The sequence below is a fragment of the Panthera tigris genome, chromosome D1 (assembly GCF_018350195.1).
Source record: "Panthera tigris isolate Pti1 chromosome D1, P.tigris_Pti1_mat1.1, whole genome shotgun sequence".
NCBI classification, from domain to species: domain Eukaryota; kingdom Metazoa; phylum Chordata; class Mammalia; order Carnivora; family Felidae; genus Panthera; species Panthera tigris.
In genome coordinates this window covers 54,495,786-54,516,707 of record NC_056669.1, presented here as the reverse complement: position 1 = coordinate 54,516,707, position 20,922 = coordinate 54,495,786, and the positions used below count along the sequence as shown (strand labels likewise).

The following is a 20,922-nucleotide window of genomic DNA, read 5'->3' as shown; positions in this document are numbered from 1 at the left end:
AATTTATCACAATCACCTTTGCAGTACAGCTACATGGAAAAACCCTTATTGTCTTTACTATAATATATGGTTTCCTTACAGAAAAGGATGGTGCCTTCTGACTTTTCCCATAAAACTAGCATGGTGCACTGGTACATATTATTACTCAGGAAATATTTGTTGAGCTAAATTAAACTGCTTCACTTTGTAACAAGACTCAGGGTACGATTCCTCTCAAATCTGATGCCATTTGAAATTATGCCCACATAACTATAGCCAAGGAATAACTTTAAAGCCCTAGGGTGAAAGAACTCTGGAGTCTGTGAGACCTATATTTAAATCTCAGTTTGGTCCCCTACTGATCAAGTACATTAATTTTGGTGAATTACATAGCCTGCCTGAACTTTGCCTCTTTGGGGGCAAGTTTCCTCATTTGCAAAATGGGGATGATGATAATTTCCAGGGCATGGCAGGTAAGGATGGTGATGGTAAAAGAAGCAGCTAACACTTAATTGTGTTCTTACATTTGCCTAGCATTTTGCATGTGCATAATATGAAGAATAATTTCCTCTAATCATTAAACCAGTCCATCAGGGTATTATTATTTTTTTCTTTAGGTTATTGCTATTCAGAGCTGTCAGCACAGAGCTTGATGCAGGGCTCCAACTCATGAACTGCAAAATCATGACCTGAGCCAAAGTTGGACACAACCAGCTGAGCCACCCAAGCAGCCCAGTTATTGCTATTCTTATTTACAAATGAGAAAATGGATGATTAGAAATCTGTCCAAAGTCATATGTGTGTGTAGCTGGTGGGTAGGCCAGGATTTGAAAAAGAGCCTATGGTCTAACAACCACAGAACTTGACACATAATAAAGGCTCAATAAATGGAAGCTATTATAATTATTTTTTTAACTACTACATCAATCTAAATTATGATTAGGAGGGGCACCTGGGTGGCTCAGTCGGTTAGCTGATTTCAGCTCAGGTCATGATCTCATGGTTGTGAGATTGAGCCCCATGGTGGACTCGGTCCTGGGCATGGAGCCTGCTTAAGATTCTCTCTCTCGGGAGAAGCCAAGATGGTGGAACAGCATGGAAGGGTTTTTTTTGCATCTCGTGTCCATGAAATACTGCCAGATCCTGTACACCAGAAAACTGATTTGAGGATTAACACAACAATATGCACAACCTGAACCACAGAACTCAGCAGGTACACGGAGTGGAGAGGTGAACTTGGGGAGAGAGAAGCTGGGGAGGGCAGGGAGCTGTTTTTGCTTGCAGAGAGAAAATGGAGAAGGTGGGGAGGGGGGAGGATATGGAAAAGCACCCCCCCCCCCAAAAGCAGCTGGAGAGAAGGTGGAAAAGTGGAAACAGCCACAGGGACTGAACTAAAAAGGGAAAAAGGAGAAAGGAGAGGGTTTAAATTCCACTAAGACTCTATAAACAGGGGGAGCACAGAGTCTGAAACTCCGTAGCTTGATACCTGGCAGTGCTCTGGTGGGAAGGGCAAATCCCCAGGAGCAGAGTGAAGTCTGGTTGCTTCTTGGGCCACATGGGAATAGGCAGTTCTCCTGAAGGGAGAACATTTGGTAGAGGCTGTGCAGAACCCCCACCAGCAAAGGTACCAGCAGACCTTGGAGAACAACCACATTCACTGGTGCTGGAACAAAGTCGCTAAGGGTGAACCCTGGTGCCAGATGTGTGTTATGTTTTTCCATAATTCCTAAAATACTGTTGCTACACGACCGTGTGAACTTTTTCTGGGGCAGGCTGGCACCAAGCCACAGTCTCTGGGCATTGGCAGCAGCATGGTCCTGCGAACGTTCCTGGGTGCAGCCGGCACCCAGCCAATGCCCAGTGAGACCCTCTCCCAGAAAGTCTGAGTGGGACAAAGCCGCAGTCCCTCAGAAGTGAAGGGTTGGGAAACAGCTGCATCTGAGATAAAACTCAGGAGGGAGGTGCTGCCTGGCAACCTGATGGCTTGGTCATGGACAGTATAAAAGTGGGGAGTGGACAGAAGCCAGAGACAAAGGACAGGTGCATGATTGCTGATCTGGGAGAAAAGAGTTTCGATACTAGAGACTGGGTAGCTGGGTGAAGCCATTTTCACCCCTCCCACACATGCGCATACACACCTATCAAGCACCACAACAATCCACCCCAGTAAGCTAAGCAGTGCCATCTAGTGGAGAATGGAGCCATTACACTACTGAGCCCCGCCCAACTGGGCCAACATAGCTCTTCAGGAACACAAGTCTCTCCACCTGCTTAGTTTACAGACTATAAATTGATTCACAGTCTGACTTCTAAAGAAAATGATGTAATTTCAATCATATTTTGGTCTGTTTGCTGGTCCATCTATTCAATTTTCTTTTTTCTCTCTTTTTCATTTCTTTTCTTTTCTTGAATACAGAAAGACAAAAAATTATTTTTACTTTCAATTTTTATTAAAAATATTTTTATTTTTTTCTACTATATTTTTTACTTTTTTGTAAATTTCTCAAATTCTATTTTACTTCCATCATTTCATTTTATTCTACTTCACTCAATTCATTTTTTCAAATTTTCAAACATTTTTCTTTTTTTTCTTCCCCCTTTCCTCTAATCTATCAAGCTCCTTTGAACAACCAGACTAAAACACACCTAGGATCTGGCATCATTTATATGATTTGTGTGTGTGTGTGTGTGTGTGTGTGTGTGTGTGTGCTGTTTTTAATTTTTTTAATTTTAATTTTTTTTACCTTATGAACTCCTTTTCTCCCCTGAAAATGATGAAATGAAGGAATTTACCCCAAAAGAAACAGCAGGAAGAAACGACAGCCAGGGACTTAACACAGATATAAGCAAGATGTCTGAACCGGAATTTAGAATTATTGTAATAAGAATACTAGCTGGGGTCTGAAAATAGACTAGAATCCCTCTCTGCAGAGACAAAAGAAGTAAAAGCTAGTCAGGATGAAATTTTAAAAAATGCTACAACTGAGCTGCAATCTCAAATGGCTGCCACAGTGGCAAAGATGGATGAGGCAGAGCAGCGAATCAGTGATACAGAGGACAAATTTGTGGAGAATAATGAAGCAAGAAAAAGGGAGGAAAATAAGGCAAAAGAGCACGATTTAAGAATTAGAGAAACCAGTGACTCATTAAAAAGGAACATCAGAATCATAGGAGTCCCAGAAGATGAAGAGAGAGTAAAAGGGGTAGAAGTGTTATGTGAGCAAATCATAGCAGAAAACTTTCCTGACCTGGGTAAAGACAAAGACAACAAAATCCAGGAAGCACAGAGGACTCCCATTAGATTCAACAAAAACCAACCATCAATAAGGCATATCATAGTCAAAATCACAAAATACTCAGGCAAGGAAAGAATCATGAAAGCAGCAAGGAAAAAAAAAGTCCTTATCCTAGAAGGGAAGACAGATCAGGTTTGCAGCAGACCTATCCACAGAAGCTTGGCAGGCCAGAAAGGAGTGGCAGGATATATTCAATGTGCTGGATCAGAAAAATATGCAGTCAAGAATTCTTTATCCAGCAAGACTATCATTCAAAATGGGAGAGATTAAAAATTTCCCAAACAAAAATTAAAGGAGTTTGTGACCACTAAACCAGCCCTGCAAGAAATTTTAAGGGGGACTCTCTGAGGGGAAAAAAGATGAAAAAAAAAAGAGAGAGAGAGAGACCAAAAGCAACAAAGACTAGAAAGGACCAGAGAACACCACCAGAAACTTCCAACTCTATAAGAAACATAATGGCAATACATATCTTTCAGTACTCACTCTAAATGTCAATGGACTCAATCCTCCAAACAAAAGACATAGGGTAGCAGAATGGATAAGAAAACAAGATCCATCTATATGCTGTTTATAAGAGACCCACTTTAGACCTACAGACACCTTCATATTGAAAGTAAGGGGATGGAGAACCATTTATCATGCTAATGGTCAACAAAAGAAAGCTGGAGTAGCCATACTTATATTAGACAATGTAAACTTTATTTATTTATTTTTTAACGTTTATTTACTTTTGAGACAGAGAGAGACAGAGCATGAATGGGGGAGGGTCAGAGAGAGAGAGGGAGACACAGAATCTGAAACAGGCTCCAGGCTCTGAGCTGTCAACACAGAGCCCAACGCGGGGCTCGAACTCACGAACCGTGAGATCATGACCTGAGCCGAAGTCAGACGCTTAACCAACTGAGCACCCAGGCGCCCCAGACAATGTAGACTTTAAAATAAAGACTAATAAGAGATGAAGAAGGGCATTATATCATAATTAAGGGATCTATCCACTAAGAAGACCTAACAGTTGTAAACATTTATACTCCAAATGTGGAATATATAAATCAATGAACCACAACATAAAGAAACTCATTGATAATACTACCATAATAGTATGGGACTTCAACACCCCACTTGCAACAATGGACAGATCATCTAAACAGAAAGTCAACAAGGAAACAATGGCTTTGAATGACACACTGACCTGATGGACTTACCAGATATATTCAGAACATTTCATCCTAAAGCAACAGAATATACATTCTTCTCCAGTGCACATGGAATGTTATCCAGAATAGATCACATACTGGGACACAAATCAGCCCTCAACAAGTACAAAAAGATCGAGATTATACCGTGCATGTTTTCAGACCACAACACCATGAAACCTGAAATCAACCAAAAGAAACAATTTGGAAAGATAAAAAATACTTGGAGACTAAAGAATATCCTACTGAAGAATGAATGGGCGAACCAAGAAGTTAAAGAGGAATTAAAAAGTACATGGAAGCCAATGAAAATGATAACACCACAGCCCAAATCTCTGGGACACAGCAACGGTGGTCATAAGAGGGAAGTATATAGCAATCCAGGCCTTCCTAAAGATGGAAGAAAGGTCTCAGATACACAACCTAACCTTACACGTTAAAGAGTTGGAAAAGGGACAGCAAATAAAACCCAAAGGCAGCAGAAGACAGGAAATAATAAAGACTGAGCAGAAATCAATGCTATCAACCAAAAGAAACAGTAGAACAGATCAATGAAACCAGAAGCTGGTTCTTTGAAAGCATTAAAAAAATTGATAAACCACTAGCCACTTTGATCAAAAAGAAAAGGGGAAAGGATCCAAATAAATAAAATCAAGAATGAAAGAGGAGAGATCACAACCAACACAGCAGAAATACAAACAATAATATCAGAATATTGTAAGCAATTATACGCCAATAAAATGGGCAATCTGGAAGAAATGGACAAATTCCTAGAAACATATAAACTACCAAAACTGAAACAGGAACAAATAGAAAATATGAACAGACCCATAACCAGTAAAGAAATCTAATTTGTAATCAAAAATATCCCAAAAAACAAGAGTCCAGGGCCAGATGGCTTTCCAGAGAAATTCTACCAAACATTTAAGGAAGAATTAACACCTATTCTCTTGAAGCTGTCCCAAAAAACAGAAATGGAAGGAAAACTTCCAAACTCTTTCTATGCATCCAGCATTATCTTGATTCGAAAACCAGTAAACCACTAAAAAGGAGAACTATAGACCAATTTCCCTGATAAACATAGATGTAAAAATCCTCAATAAGACATTAGCCAACCAGATCCAATAGTACATTAAAAAATTATTCACCATGACCAAGTGAGATTTATACCTGGGATGCAGGGCTGGTTCAATATCCACAAAATAATCAATGTGATTCATCACATCAATAAAAGAAAGGACAAGGACCACATGATCCTCTCAATAGATACAGAGAAAGCATTTGACAAAATACAGCATCCTTTCTTGATAAAAACCCTCAGGAAAGTAGGGTAGAAGGATCATACCTCGAGATCATAAAAGCCATTCGTATGAAAGACCCACGCTAATATCATCCTCAATGGGGAAAAACTGAGAGCTTTCCTCCTAAGGTAAGGAACAAGACAGGGATGTCCACTCTTGCCACTGTTATTCAACATAGTATTGGAAGTCTTAGCCTCAGCAATCAGAAAACACAAAGAAATAAAAGGCATCCAAATCAGCCAGGAGAGGTCAACCTTTCACTCTTTGCAGATGACACGATACTGTCTATGGAAAACCCAAAAGATTCTACCAAAAAACTGCCAGAACTGATTGATGAATTCAGCAAAGTTGCAGGATATAAAACAAATGCACAGAAATCTGTTGCATTCCTATACACCAATAATGAAGCAACAGAAAGAGAAATCAAGGAATCGATCCCATTGACAATTGCACCAAAACCCATACAATACCTAGGAATAAATCTAACCAAAGAGGTGAAAAATCTATACGCTGAAAACTACAGAAAGCTTATGAAAGAAATTGAAGAAGACACAAAAAATGGAAAAAGATTTCATGCCCCTGGATAGGAAGAACAAATATTGCTAAAATGTCAATCTACATGCTCAAATACAATCTACATACTCAATGCAATACCTATCAAAATAACACCAGCATTCTTCACAGAGCTAGAACAAACAATTCCAAAATTTGTATGGAACCAGAAAAGACCCTGAATAGCCAAAGAAATGTTGAAAAAGAAAACCAAAGCAGGAGCATCACAATCCCGTACTTCAAATTGTATTACAAAGCTGTAATCATCAAGATAGTAGGGTACTGTCACAAAAACAGACACTCAGATCAACAGAACAGAATACAGAACCCAGAAATGGACCCACAAACTTATGGGCAACTAATCTTTGACAAAGCAGGAAAGAATATCCCGATGAAATAAAGACAGTCTCCTCAGCAAGTGGTGCTGGGAAAACTGGACAGCGACATGTAGAAAAATGAACCTGGACCACTTTCTTACACCACACACAAAAATAAACTCAAAATGGACGAAAGACCTATATGTAAGACAGGAAGCCATCGAAATCCTTGAGGAGAAAACAGGCAAAAACCTCTCTGACCTTGGCCACAGCAACTTCTTACTCAACACGTCTCCAGAGGCAAGGGAAACAAAAGCAAAAATGAACTATTGGGACTTCATCAAAATAAAAAGCTTCTACACAGCGAAAGAAACAATCAGCAAAACTTAAACGCCACCAATGGAATGGGAGAAAATATTTGCAAACAACATATCAGATAAAGGGTTAGTATCCAAAATCTATAGGAACTTATCAAACTCAACACCCAAAAAACAAAGAATCCAGTGAAGAAATGGGCCAAAGACATGAATAGACACTTCTCCAAAGAAGACATCCAGATGGCCAACTGACACATGAGAAAATGTCCCACATCACTCATAATTAGGGAAATACAAATAAAAACCACAATGAGATACCACCTCACACCTGTCAGAATATCTAACATTAACAACTCAGGCAACAACAGATGTTGGTGAGGATGCAGAGGCAGAGGATCTCTTTTGCATCACTGGTGGGAATGCAAGCTGGTGCAGCCACTCCGGAAAACAGTATGGAGGTTCCTCAAAAATTAAAAATAGAAGTACCCTATGACCCAGCAATTGCACTACTGGGCATCTATCCAAGGGATACAGGTGTGCTGTTTCGAAGGGACACATGCACCCCCATGTTCATAGCAGCGCTATCAACAATAGCCGAAGTATGGAAAGAGCCCAAATGTCCTTCGATGGATGAATGGATAAAGGAAATGTGGTGTATATATATACAATGGAGGTTTTACTCGGCAATCAAAAAGAATGAATCTTGCCATTCACAACTACGTGGATGGAACTGGAGGGTATTATGCTAAGCGAAATTAGTCAGAGAAAGATAAATATCATATGACTTCACTCATATGAGGAATTTAAGATACAAAACAGATGAACATAAGGGAAGGAAAGCAAAAATAATATAAAAACAGGGAGGGGGACAAAACATAAGAGACTCTCAAATATGGAGAACAAACAGAGGGTTACTGGAAGGGTTGTAGAAGGGGGGATGGGCTAAATGGGTAAGGGGCATTAAGGAATCTACTCCTGAAATCACTCTTGCACTATATGATAACTAACTTGAATGTAATTTAAAAAAAATAAATTAAATTTTTAAAAAAGATAATCTCTCTCCCTCTCCCTGTGCCCCTCCCCTGCTCAGTCTCTTTCTCTCTCTCTCTCAAAAAAAAATTATGAGTAGAAGAGAAGAACATCACCACAGATCCATTTTCTATTTGAAAAAAGTAAAAGGAAAGGGAAATATACTCAAAATAGAAGTAGTAGTTCAGAAAAGAGAAATCCTCTGATTGGGAAATAGAGGCAAAACATATATAATTTTCCACTGCTAAAAGGAAAAAGATACATTCTATGATCAACCATCCCATGGCCAGAGGGGTGAGAGAAGTGAGAATAAGAACATAAGTAAATCCAACAGCCTAGCTCATGGCTTGAGACGCAGAAAGGTATCTAAAGGTAATTTTTATTAAGTCCAAGGAGATTTTAGATATATATATATCTCCAAGGAAAACATTGGCTTTGAAGCATTTACAATCATCTGAAAAAAATTACTTTTAAATCTAAGAGAAAGGAACTATGGATTAAATTAAGCAGTGATTAATAACAGTTAAGTTTGGAAAAAATTGCCATTTTATCCCCTGGTGCTTTTAATTCTGAAAATCTGTTGCTAATTACATATTTATAAATATAGACAATAATTTTAGTTTCTTCTTGTGCTTGGCTGTTTTAACTTGTTTTTATTTTTTATTTATTTAGGCATGTTCTTAATTATCTCATAAGAAATCTGGCTATCTGAACCACAAAGCTATTTATGAGGTACTGCAATGCTTCTAGTAAAGGCTGAAGGAAATAAACAACTTTCTGATTTCTGACTTATATAAGAACAAAAACACCAAGCACACAAAAAAGTGTGTTGAATGATAACAGACTGGAGGTAAAGCAGAGGCTGATGACTATGTTCCACAGACAGGGACACAGTCTACACAAATGTTTGCTAGCAGAGGGAAGGAGGAAGACAGGGTGAGAAGGGTAAGAAGGGGAAAATAGGGGATTCAAAAAGAGCCACACAAAGAAATCCTGATATGAGGAGATGCTAATTAAAGTAGTCTGGTGGTAATGCAGATTTTATGCAAGGCAATACATGCCAAGAAAGACATGGTCAAACACTTACTTCAATCCTTTGTAGAACAACCTCTTGTAGTCAACATTTATTCTACTGATATTTTCTTTTGTAAGACGTTCAATGGAAAATAACTGGCCCACTTGCTGAAAACCAGGAGCTCTGCTTTGGACATACTGCCTATCAAAACTTGGCAACCAAAAAATCTGTAAGGAGAAAAAGGAAGTCTTTAGTGGATAATCAGCTCTCTAGGTACAAACAGCCACATTCCAGCACTGGTAACAGTCTATAGAGAGTAGAGAGAGATTCTAGTCCTTGGTGAAAGAGTCAACGTGGCCTAATACCATCCAATGAACTCTTATGATGGGACTTTCACCAGGGTTGTTCTGGAGTGAGATTTCTTAAAGTTAATATCCTGAGTCAAGGGCCCATTGTGTTCAGATAGCCCCACACTAGCCAAAGTGGATGAGGAGTTGGTAGGTGCAGATGAAAGGTAGGAATCCTATTTCCTCCAGCTGATAATGCTAAAAATCATCTTTGAGAGGGGTCATTTCCTGTCAATGGGGAATACTATTATGACTCATCTGTGGAAATAGTTCCATTTGCAAGAAGACACACATTTGTTTCACTCAGCACTCTACCATATTTTAATAACTTAAGAGATTTGGAATGATTGCCCAAGTGCAGAGAGTTGCTTCTGAAAAACATGATGAACAAATCTCTGCTCAAATAAGAACCAGCTCTTTCTTCTGTACCATTAATTAAAGTCAAATCCTCAAAGCCTTAGTGCTATCCAGGCCCCTTCTAATAGTTCTATGCTAGTGATGGTGCAGGTTACATTGTATAGTCATTACACACATACTTTTTTTTTTAACAGAGTGCTGTTATTTCATTTGGTTTGGAGTAGCAAACAGCTTCTGTGTTTTTCCCCACTGAGATAAATTTAACTGGGTCATTCTTAGATTGCCACGTGTAGCTACATAAGCAACAATCTCTATTTCTACAGATAGCAAAATTATTTAGACATCCCAAGGAAGATCTACAAGCTAGGTCAGGTTCAATTGCTATGCTCCTGGGACATGCTACCCACCTCCCAACCTCTACCATAAATAATGAGACAGACATACCAGATGTTGCTCAATTTTGGAGGCAAGGATCACGCTTACTACATGGCGAATATACGTGTGTCTGAGAGGATGTTTTCGTGGAGGGGTATTAAGATCAAATATCACAAATTTTTTTTCCTTCTGTGCAAGTTCCAATAAGTCAGTTAGTTTTGGAATCCTCTGATTTTCTGCTTTTTCACGATCAGCCCTTGATAGGGGTTTCATGTGGTAGAATGGTTTAAACTAAAAACAAATACATCAGAGAATACATTGGCTCCTATCAAAAGCAATTTCCAATTCTCCTGCTAGATAGCCCCACACCCAGGCCTATCCTCACGTTGCTCCATTATCATCCAACCCACCAGATCCTCTGAAATACTGGTCCTGAAATAACAGTTGCCAAGGAGAGAAATTGAATGTAATCTTAATAGGTAATTACGGTATTTGGAATGATTTCTTCTACGCTGTAGAACATGTCGTATTTGCATGGAAAGTCCTTAATATTTTTGTCCTGACCTTCCTTTTCAGATTTTTTTCTATAACTTGAAGTAATACAATCTCTTTTTATAAAAGTCACACTGGTTTCCCACATTTGCTCTCACTGTTCTAGTTATGTGTAATGGAAAAACAGGGTTTGGCTTAAGATTAAATTGGATTCAATCCCAGCTCTATCACTCATTGGTTTTCCTTGCCGTATCCACCTGTTAAATCTTATCCTAAACCTACAAAGCCCAGCTTAAACGCTACCCCCTTCATGAAGCCTTCCTTAAATATTCCTAAGCTAAAAAGACTTTGATGGTATTAAATTCCAAAAACTCATTTTTATGCCTCAGTTGTATATTTCATTTTGCCTTCTATTTATGTCTTAGGCCAGATTCAAATTTTTACTTCATATGCTTCTTTCTGTGTAACTGTGGTAAAACCATTTAAATTCTCAAAGTTTTCATTGCCCAAACTATAAAATGGGGATGTGGAGAGGTAACCTATGTATTTCTCAGGATTATTTTGAATATTAAATATGATAAAATATTTACAAGTTCTATAAGCGTGTCTAGTACATAGAAAAGTGCACAATTCACATTAGTTCCCTCACTCTCTACTGCTCCTACTGGAGTGTACCTTCCTTATGGCAGGAATTGTCATATATTCTTTGCAATATTTTTCAAAGAATTTCATTTTATACCTCCGTCCATACATCTATTAGCTATATTAAATTTAAAAATGGCTACTTTTATAGTCATTTGTTTATTTTAGATAATTTGTGGGTGAAGTCAGTGATAAAAGGCTATCTCTAAGAAGGAAACAGGACATGGGTCCTTTTCTCAAGACTCAAGTAATATCTTTTTCTACACGACTTTATCTTCATTCTCATTCTCACCCTGGATTTCTATTTCTTCCCCTTCCCCTGACCTCCCTCTTTTCAGCAAAGAAATCATCATATTGCACAGTATCATCAAACTAGAACAGAAGCCAGATCATAGCAGTTGAATTAAATCATGGTCTAGACCTCAGTTGAGGTCTATTATTAAGGGCCTTCTTAATCCTCAGGAAAATAAAAAATTTGCCTCAGAATTCAGAGTTTGGTAGATTCTTCCAGATATAGAACAACTGATTTCACTTAATTATTAGACCTTCATGTGGGGAAAACTGTTAAAAGAGCAGAAAGAGAAACACCAAGACAGAACTGAAATAAATCAGCTGTGCATAATTTTTAAAATGTCCCTGAATGAGCAAAAAGAATAAGAAATACTCTATGGAAGGACATTTATAAAGCCTTTTCTTTTTTTTTAAATATATGAAATTTATTGTCAAATTGGTTTCCATACAACACCCAGTGCTCATCCCAAAAGGTGCCCTCCTCAATACCCATCACCCACCCCCCCATCAACCCTCAGTTTGTTCTCAGTTTTTAACAGTCTCTTATGCTTTGTAAAGCCTTTTCTTTAAGGATAAAGTGAACAAAAAATTTTTTAAAAATAAATTTTAAACAATAGGGTTTAAAACAGGATTCCAGTAAGCTTTAAATAGTAATTTGGGGTAGGTCTAACAGCAGAAGCAAATTGAGCCTCTTATTTTTGGTACATAAAATAGGAGACTTAGAAAAATAAACTGGAACGGGACAAAACCAGTTTAGACTATCTCCAACAAGTTGTTGAACATTTTTTTTTAAAGCCCTAGAAAACAACAAGCTAGAAATGGAAACAAACTTGTGGTTCTCCACATAAAAACAACACTAAAAATGTCCTCATTCTCTATGCTTATGCTTAGAGAAATTACAAGTAGGAGAATCCAATGTACCCTATTGGTAAGAAATGGAACAATTATCCAAAATCTGCCCAATGATACCACTTAAAGGGAAACGCTACTACCCAACATGAGATTCTGAAAATAACTATATATAAATATAGATGAACAATATAGCTTCTTGTTGATACTGGTGCCACTACCTTTACTATTAATACCACTACCATGGAAAATCAGACTGCTCAAAGTACCAAAACTATTCAAGTAGTGGGAATTTCTAACCATCTTAAATCCTTTTCCATGTCCCAACCTATAACTGTTACTTTTGTCAGAACTCTTCCTTCCCTATGGCACTTTCCTATAAATTTCATCATTAGGAATCTACTGTGCAAAAAGACCCACCAGAAGAAATATACTGCAGATAAAATATTTTCAGGAGTTGCAGAAAATTCTACTTCACATTATCAAATTATAGCATGGACATTAGTATATTAATTCCAAAACAAGCAAATAACGGGCACAGAACTAGAACCCCATGAGGGGAAATGACAGAATAATTGAGAGTCAAACCAGTAAGGGTTCATATTGACTCTCTTGACACTGTTGCCTAAAATCCTCTTAATGCTGAAGTTAAGGAAGATCTAAGCCAACTATAACAGATTTAATAAAATAAGGATTAATTATCCCTTGCTTTAGTCCAAGCAAAATGTCTGTTTTGCCTGTTTAAAAAAAGAAAACCCAAAACTGAGATGGTAGAAGATACTGATTTGTCCCACATCTGTAAGCTATTAGCCAAAGAGTTATATACCTCATTTTCTAGTACTGCCTAATACAAATACAATCTCTTTGGCCCTATCTCTACTTTCTTTCCTGTTTTAGCTGATGAAGACAATCAATATGTATTGCCTTCACCAGGGAACAATCAACAATTTACCTGGAAAATTATGCCTTAGACATTTACTGAAGCCCCATCCTACTTTTCTCAAGTGTTAAACCAAGATCATAGGGATATGCAATAAGACATATTGAAATTGCAAGATCAACTACATATTCATGAAGCTTCTAAAAAAATTTTTTTAGGGGCACCTGGGTGGCTCACTGACTCGATTTCAGCTCAAGTCATGATCTCGTAGTTTTGTAAGTTCAAGCCCTGCTTCAGGCTCTGGGCTGGCAGCACAGAGCCTGCCTGCAATTCTCTCTCTCCCTCTCTCTATGTCCCTCCCTTACTCATGCCTGTCTCTTTCAAAAATGAAATAAAATAAACTTAAAATTAAAAAAATAAAAGAAAAAGAAATTTTAATTCTACAAAGTAACAGTTCATTATCCAGGGTTCAGCAAACTTATTCTGTGAAGGGCCAGACACTAAGTATTTTTTACTTTGTGGATCATACAGTCTCTGTCACAACTACTCAACTCTGCTTCTATAGTGCAAAAACAGCAAAAGACAATTCATAATGAATAAGCATGGCTGTGTTCCAAAAAAAACCACTTTATTTATGGACCCTGAAATTTGAGTTTTATATCATTTTTACAGGTCATGAAACATTTTTCTTTTGACTTTGTTCAACCATTTAGAAATGTAAAAACAACTCTTATGAGCTCACAGGCTGTACAAAAATAGCCAGTGGCTGGATTTGTACAACAAGCCATAGTTTGCCAACACTTGATCTAGACCATGATATACTGGCTGAGGAAGGACATATCTAATGAGAGATACAAATTATCCAAGGCCAAACACTAAGGACAATTAAATAATTTCTGGAATTAAGTGGATGTTGTGGAGTATATACAACAGACTGTTTTGAAACAGACCTCTCTGTATGATTAGACTTAAACATTTTGGAACCATTTTCACAAAACATGGAAACCAAAAAGACCTTCAGTAATCTCAAAATATTTCTTCAACAATCATCTTTGCTGATCTTCTAGATCATAATAAACATTTCCTTTTGAAAGTACACAGAAGGGGAGGCCATGGTCTAAAAGTATTAGTAAGCTGTAATAACAAAGACTCATTGCCTATTAATACCCATTGATCCAGTATCGAGGTTTTTTATCTTTGCTTCAGAAGAAAATGCAGTCCTGGTCAAATTAGTCTAAGAATCTTCAGATGCTATACTAGTTTCATCTTTCTATTTTATGGAAACACATTCCATACAATCTCTGTTGTTAACCAAAAATACCCAATGTTTTATGTCAGTTAATTAATTATGAAATAGTCATTTTCTTTTCTTGTATTGCCATTCACCAATATAACACTCTTCATAAAGCAACTGTATTATCCTACCAAAGGAGAATCTCCTAATTTCTGTAATTTGAGAACTTTCCATGCTTGGAACAAACCTTTTGTGTGCTCCTATACCAAATCTTGATCTAATATTGTTTACTGACAGGTTTTATCTTAACAATTAAAAAAGATAATAATAAATGGATTATGCACCTTCTTCATAATAAACTGATTTTTCCAGATTCTCTCACAAAGTCTCAAATCTATTACCAGTTATCAAATTGGCTTGAGTGGCCAAAATTAGGGCCTTCTCTAGGGCACGTGAGAAGTTTTTTTACCTTTTTAGTTATCTGTATTAAACATGAATAACAAATACACAAACTACTGGGTGCCCTGAAGCTTCCCAAATAAATTGCTGTCCTAAAGGTAGAGGTCCACAGTAAAGAGACATTAGAAGAAATACTTTAGCAGATCATTATACTAAACAAAATGCTCTAAAACCCTTAGACAAGGGCCTTTTATAAAGAACAAAGACCAATCTACGGGGTTTAGGAATTCCATCATTAATACACAAAATTTGGCCCCCAATTCTGAAAAGAAACACTACAACTAATCAGGTTGCCAGATTCATGGTGGCTACCTTGTAGCACCAGTTAACCTTTTTTTCAAAATTTTTTTAAATGTTTGTTTAGAGCATGAGCAGGGGAGGGGCAGGGAGAGAGGGAGAGGGAGAGAGAGAGATTGAGAATCCCAAGCAGGCTCCACACTATCAGCATGAAGCCCAGCGCGGGGCTTGAACTCATGAACCATGAGATCATGATCGGAGCTGTACCAAGAGTCAGACACTTAACCGACTGAGCCACTCAGGTGCCCCACACCAGTTAACTTCCAATGGATACTTCCCCAAAATCTTCATGACACAATTCATTACAGTAGGGATAAATTGGCTGCAATATCAAACACTGATAAGGTAACTATTCTATGACATCAGAAGTAGGACCAGTTCTTTCCCCACCTGTAACCAACATAATCCTGGAAAAACTATAAAGTGAGAAATGAATTGGAACTTTGCACCAAAGGGCCCTTTGAGGTTCTCTAACATGGTTTTGTACAGTGTCTTCCCTCTGTGGACTATGAATTTATACTAGTAACCATGTTTACTTTTTGGTTGGGCTAAAGCATTTCCTTATTGAATAGTCACTGCAACTTAAAATAGCTTTAAAAACTATGACTATTTTTTGGTATTTATCCTATTTGGTATTCTCTCAGATTTTTGGATCTGTGGTTTGATGTCTGTCACTAATTTTGGAAGATTTTCAACCATTATTACTTCAAATATTTTTTCTTCTCCATTTGGTATTCCTATTACACGTATGTTAATACCTTTTGTAATTTTCCCCATAATTCTTGGCTATTGTGTTCTTTTCATTTATCTCTTTGTGTTTCAGTTTGGGAAGTTTCTGGTGATGTATCTTCAAGATTACTGATTCTTTCTTTATCTGTGTCCAATCTACTGATAATGTCCCCCCTAAATCTTGGCTATTGTATTCTTTTTCAGTTATCTCTTTGTGTTTCAGTTTGGGAAGTTTCTGATGATGTAACTTCAAGATTACTGATTCTTTCTTCATCTGTGTCCATGCTACTGATAAGCTCATCAAAGGCATTCTTCATTTCACTTAAATATTTTTTATTTCTAGGCTTTCAATTCTTAGAATTTTCATCTCTCTGCTTACATTACTTATCTTTTCTTGCATGTTGTCTACTTTTTTCATTAAAGCTATTAACATAGCCTACTTTTTCCATTAGATCTATTAGCATATTAATCATAGTTATTTAAAATTCTCTAATAATTCCAAAATCTGTGTTATATCTGGGCACTTTTTTTTTGTCTCTTCATATTGTGCTTTATCTTGTCTTAGTATCTTAAAATTTTTTTGTTGGAAACTGGACATGATGTCATGGATATGAGGGACTGAGATAATTATGTTTTTATATAGCTATAGGTACTAGAGGATTCAGTTTCTGTGTTTTGTTTTGTTTCCTCTCCTATTGTCTTTGGATTCCTTAAGAGCTCCTTCTTAGACAAAGTATGTTTTGCAGCCCTCTCAGTTGTAACCCACTATTATTATATTGAAGCCCTATTCATGTAGTGATAAGGTGTTGGGAAAAGGAAGCATTCTACAATCTTATGATTAAATCTTGGCTTTTACTGAGTGTAAGTTCCAGAAGCATTTCCTAGTCTTTTTTTTCTCTACCCTTACATGAGACAGGAAGATTAGAGTGAACTGGAGTTGACTAACTGCCCTTCCCACATGTTAGATAAGGTTCTGGAATAGTAGTTCTCCCTGAAGACTAGGGCTTTGCAATGAAGAACACTCAGGATGTTATTTCAAAAAAGTTACTTTTCTCCTCCTGCTGCCCAAAACAGAAGTTTTTTCCCCAGTCCTCACTATGAAAACCTGATGGGAGTCCTTGGAGGCAAAATGGGAGTCTATATAAAACTGGGTCCCCAAGAGTTTTTAATTCTCAAGCTAGTCCACACTCAGCCTCCAGCATTAATCAAAATTACCAATAACTTAAACTGTTCCTACCAGTTCTTGGCCCCAGTGGCTTCTGCTTCTAGTAAACTGATCTTGGCTGTGATTCTCTGTACTCACCTTTCTCTCTAGATTGAGTGTCTCTGTCCAGAGTGATGGTTTGCCCTGTGATTTCAATTCTTTTATGGATCTAAAAAAGGCATTGATTTCCAATTTGTTTTGCGTTTTCTCTCTCTCTCTCTCTCTCTCTCTCTCTCTCTCTCTCTTTTTAAGGATGGGAGTTAGCACTTCCAAGCTCTTTATGTGTTGTAGCTGAAATGAGAAGTCCTCTCTGATTAGATTTAGGGTTTTTTTGTTTTGTTTTGTGTTTCTTTAAATATTGACCTTGTTTCTTGTGTCCATACTAAATTCACCTATTAGTTCTTGAATATTTTTTGTAGATTCCTTGGGATTTTTTACACCGGCAATAATGTCCCCTGCAAAGAGAAATAATTATATTTCTTCTTTTCCAGTCTGTATGCCTTCTTCCCTTATTGCACTGGCTAGGATTTACAATATGATGTTGAATAGGAGTGGTGAGACATTCTTCTTTTTTCCAAGTCTTAAGGAGAATAAGTTCATTCTTTCACCAATAAGTATGATGTTAGGTATATTACAGAATTATCTTTATCAAGTAAAGGTAGTTCCTTTATATTGTTAGTTCTCTGAGAGTTTTGATCAAGAATGGAAGTTAAATTTATGAAATGATTTTTCTTCATGAATTGAGATTATACATTTTCTTCTTTGTGTGTTAACGTGGTTAAATTAATTGATTTTCAACTATAAACCATGAATTGTCAGCATGATACCTCTTTGATCACAGTATATTATCATTTTTACATATTGATAGATTCAGATTAACATTTTCTTAATGATTTTTATATCTGTATTCATGAGGTTTTATCAGTCTTGAGATTTCTTGAAAATGCCTTTTTATAGATTTGTTAGAAGAGAAATTCTGGCCTCATAAAAATGTACTGGAGATTATTATTTTTTTATTTTATGGAAGAGAATTTAGAATTGGTATTATTTGTTTCTTGTGCATTTGGTAGAATTCACCAGTGAACACATCTACAAACTGGTTTCCTGTGGGATATTTTTAAACTACAAATTCAGTTTCTTGAATAGTCTTAAATAGGACTTAAATAGTCTTAAATAGGACTATTTAGGTTACATATTTCTTCCTGAGTGAGTTTTGGTAGCTTGTGTATTTCAAACAATTGTTCCATTTCACCTAAATTTTCATATTTATAAGCACAGCTGTTCATAGACAATGATGTGCTGCTAAATGCTTAACAAGGAGCTCTTGAGAAATAAAGAGATCTGACTGTAGTGCTTGTCAAGTTTTTGTTGGTTAAATACTATAACCATGCCTAATTTCGTAACTGATGTAACAATTGGTTCCAAAAATTCTGAAATTTAATAATTGGCTCTTATGAACTAATATGAGCCAGCTCCACTATTACCAGTATTTCATTATTATCTTCTTTAATGTCTGGAGGATCTGAATGGATAAACCTTTATCTCTAATACTTGAAATTTGTGTCTTCTTTTTGTCTTGGTCACTTAGTTAGAAGCTTATCAGTTTTGTTGATCTCTTCAAAGAATAAGTTTCTTTCACTGACATTTTCTATTTCTCTGTTTCCATTCCACTGGTTTTTGCTATTTATTACTTCTTTTCTTATTCTTATTTTTGGTTTAATTCACTGTTATTTTTCTAGTGTCTTAAACAGGAAGCTTAGATTACTGATTTGAGACTCTTCATTCCTAATATAAGCAGATAATCCCAAGGGGGTTTTCCTCTAAGCATAACTTTAGTTGAATTCTACCAGTTTCAATACGTTCTATTTTCATTCAGTTCAAAATATTATCTAATTTCCTTTGAGATACCCTATTTTATCTAGGGTTTCTTAGAGCTATGTTTTTAAAAACATTTGGGAATATTTTTAAAGAACCAAACAAATTCTGGAGCTGAAGAACTTAATAAATGAGATGAAGAATGTATTAGAAAACATTAGAAATAGAGCAAATCAAATGGAAGAAATAAGAAAGCTGAAAAACAGGAATCTTGAAATGATTCAGGTAGGAAAGAGACAGCTAAGACTTTTAAAAAGTGAAGAAACCCTATGAGAACTATCAGACTCCCTTAGAAGAGCCAAAATAAGAATAATGGGTATACCAGAAGAGAAAGGGGCAGAGAGTTTATTTAAAGAAATAACAGTGGAGGGGTGCCTGGGTGGCTCAGTTGGTTAAGCATCCAACTTCGGCTCAGATCATGATCTCGTGGTTCATGAGTTCAAACCCCGTGTCAAGCTCTGTGCTGACAGCTAGAGCCTGTAGCCTGCGTCTCCCTCTCTGGATTCTGTGTCTCCCTCTCTCTCTCTGCCCCTCTCCTGCTTGTGCTCGGTCTCTGTCTCTCAAAAATAAATTTTAAAAAATTAAAAAAAAAAAAGAAATAACAGCGGAGGGGTGCCCAGGTGGCTCAGTCATTGAAGCATCGACTTCGTCTCAGGTCATCTGGAGTCTGCTTCAGATTCTGTGTCTCCCTCTCTCTTTACCCCTCCCCTGCTTGTGCTCTGTCTCTCTCAAAAATTAAAAACTAAGAGAAAGAAAGAAAGAAAGAAAGAAAGAAAGAAAGAAAGAAAGAACGAACAGTGGAGAACTTCTCAAACCTATTGAAAGAGTTGGGACACAAAAGTCCATGGAGCCAATACATCACCTTATTATCTCAATGCAAAGACCTTCTCCAAGACACATTATAATAAAGCTGTCAAAAGTCAATAATAAGGAAATGTGAGAGGCTGCCAAGAGTTTTTTTAAAGTAGCCTACAAAGGAACCCCTATTAGACTATGAGCAGATTTCCAGGCCAGAAGAGAGTGGAATGACATATTCAGGGTACTGAAAGATTGAAAACTGCCGGTCCAAAATACTTTATCCAACAAAGTTATCCTTCAGATATGAAGGAGAAATAAAGACTTTCCCAGACAAGCAAAAGCTAGTGGAGTTTACCACCACTAGACCTACCTTACAAAAAATGCTGAAAGGAGCTTGTCTACCTGAAATGACACATGTACACAAAAAATCTGAGTAAGGTGATACAAAGGCAGAATCAGAACACTAACTGTATTTTAGAATATGATGTTAAACAATTATAGCACAAAGGTTAAAGAAAAAGAGCATTAAAAATAACTATAGGGGCGCCTGGGTGGCTCAGTCGGTTGAGCGTCCGACTTCGGCTCAGGTCACGATCTCTCGGTCTGTGAGTTCGAGCCCCGCGTCAGGCTCTGGGCTGATGGCTCAGAGCCTGGAGCCTGCTTCCGATTCTGTGTCTCCCTCTCTCTCTGCCCCTCCCCCGTTCATTCTCTGTCTCTGTCTCAAAAATAAATAAATGTTAAAAAAAATTTAAAAAAAATAACTATAACTACTACAATTTGGTAACAAACTCACAACATAAAAGATCATTTCTGACAGCAAAAATATGAAAGGGGAAGAGGAAAAGTATAGAATCTATATAGACAAAAATAAATTGCTATCAGCAGAAAAAGGAGTATTTTATCTAACATTTTATGAAAACTTCATAATAACCACAAAACATAAACCTAGAGCAGAGACACAAAACACCAAAAAAAAAAAAAAGTGAAACCCATGGGGCTCCTGGGTGGCTCAGTCAGTTGAGCAACCAACTTCTGCTCAGGTCATGATCTCATGGTTTGTGAGTTCAAGCCCCACACTGGGCTCACTGCTGTCA

General features: G+C 37.1%; 1 protein-coding gene across 10 annotated transcripts in view; it reads right to left on the bottom strand.

The window, feature by feature from the left end:
* The window catches only part of GDPD4 (glycerophosphodiester phosphodiesterase domain containing 4), a 191,102-nt gene that overhangs the window by 79,472 nt on the left and 90,708 nt on the right, over positions 1-20,922 (bottom strand). For all 10 annotated transcript variants that reach the window (XR_006208000.1, XR_006207999.1, XM_042957376.1 and 7 more), the window contains 2 exons: positions 10,148-10,369; positions 9,072-9,226 (listed from right to left, as the gene is read on the bottom strand). Coding sequence is in view for 8 of the 10 variants with exons in the window: in XM_042957376.1 (XP_042813310.1) it covers positions 9,072-9,226; positions 10,148-10,369 (377 nt within the window). In the remaining 2 variants the exon portion in view is untranslated. The remainder of the gene's footprint in view (positions 1-9,071; positions 9,227-10,147; positions 10,370-20,922) is intronic.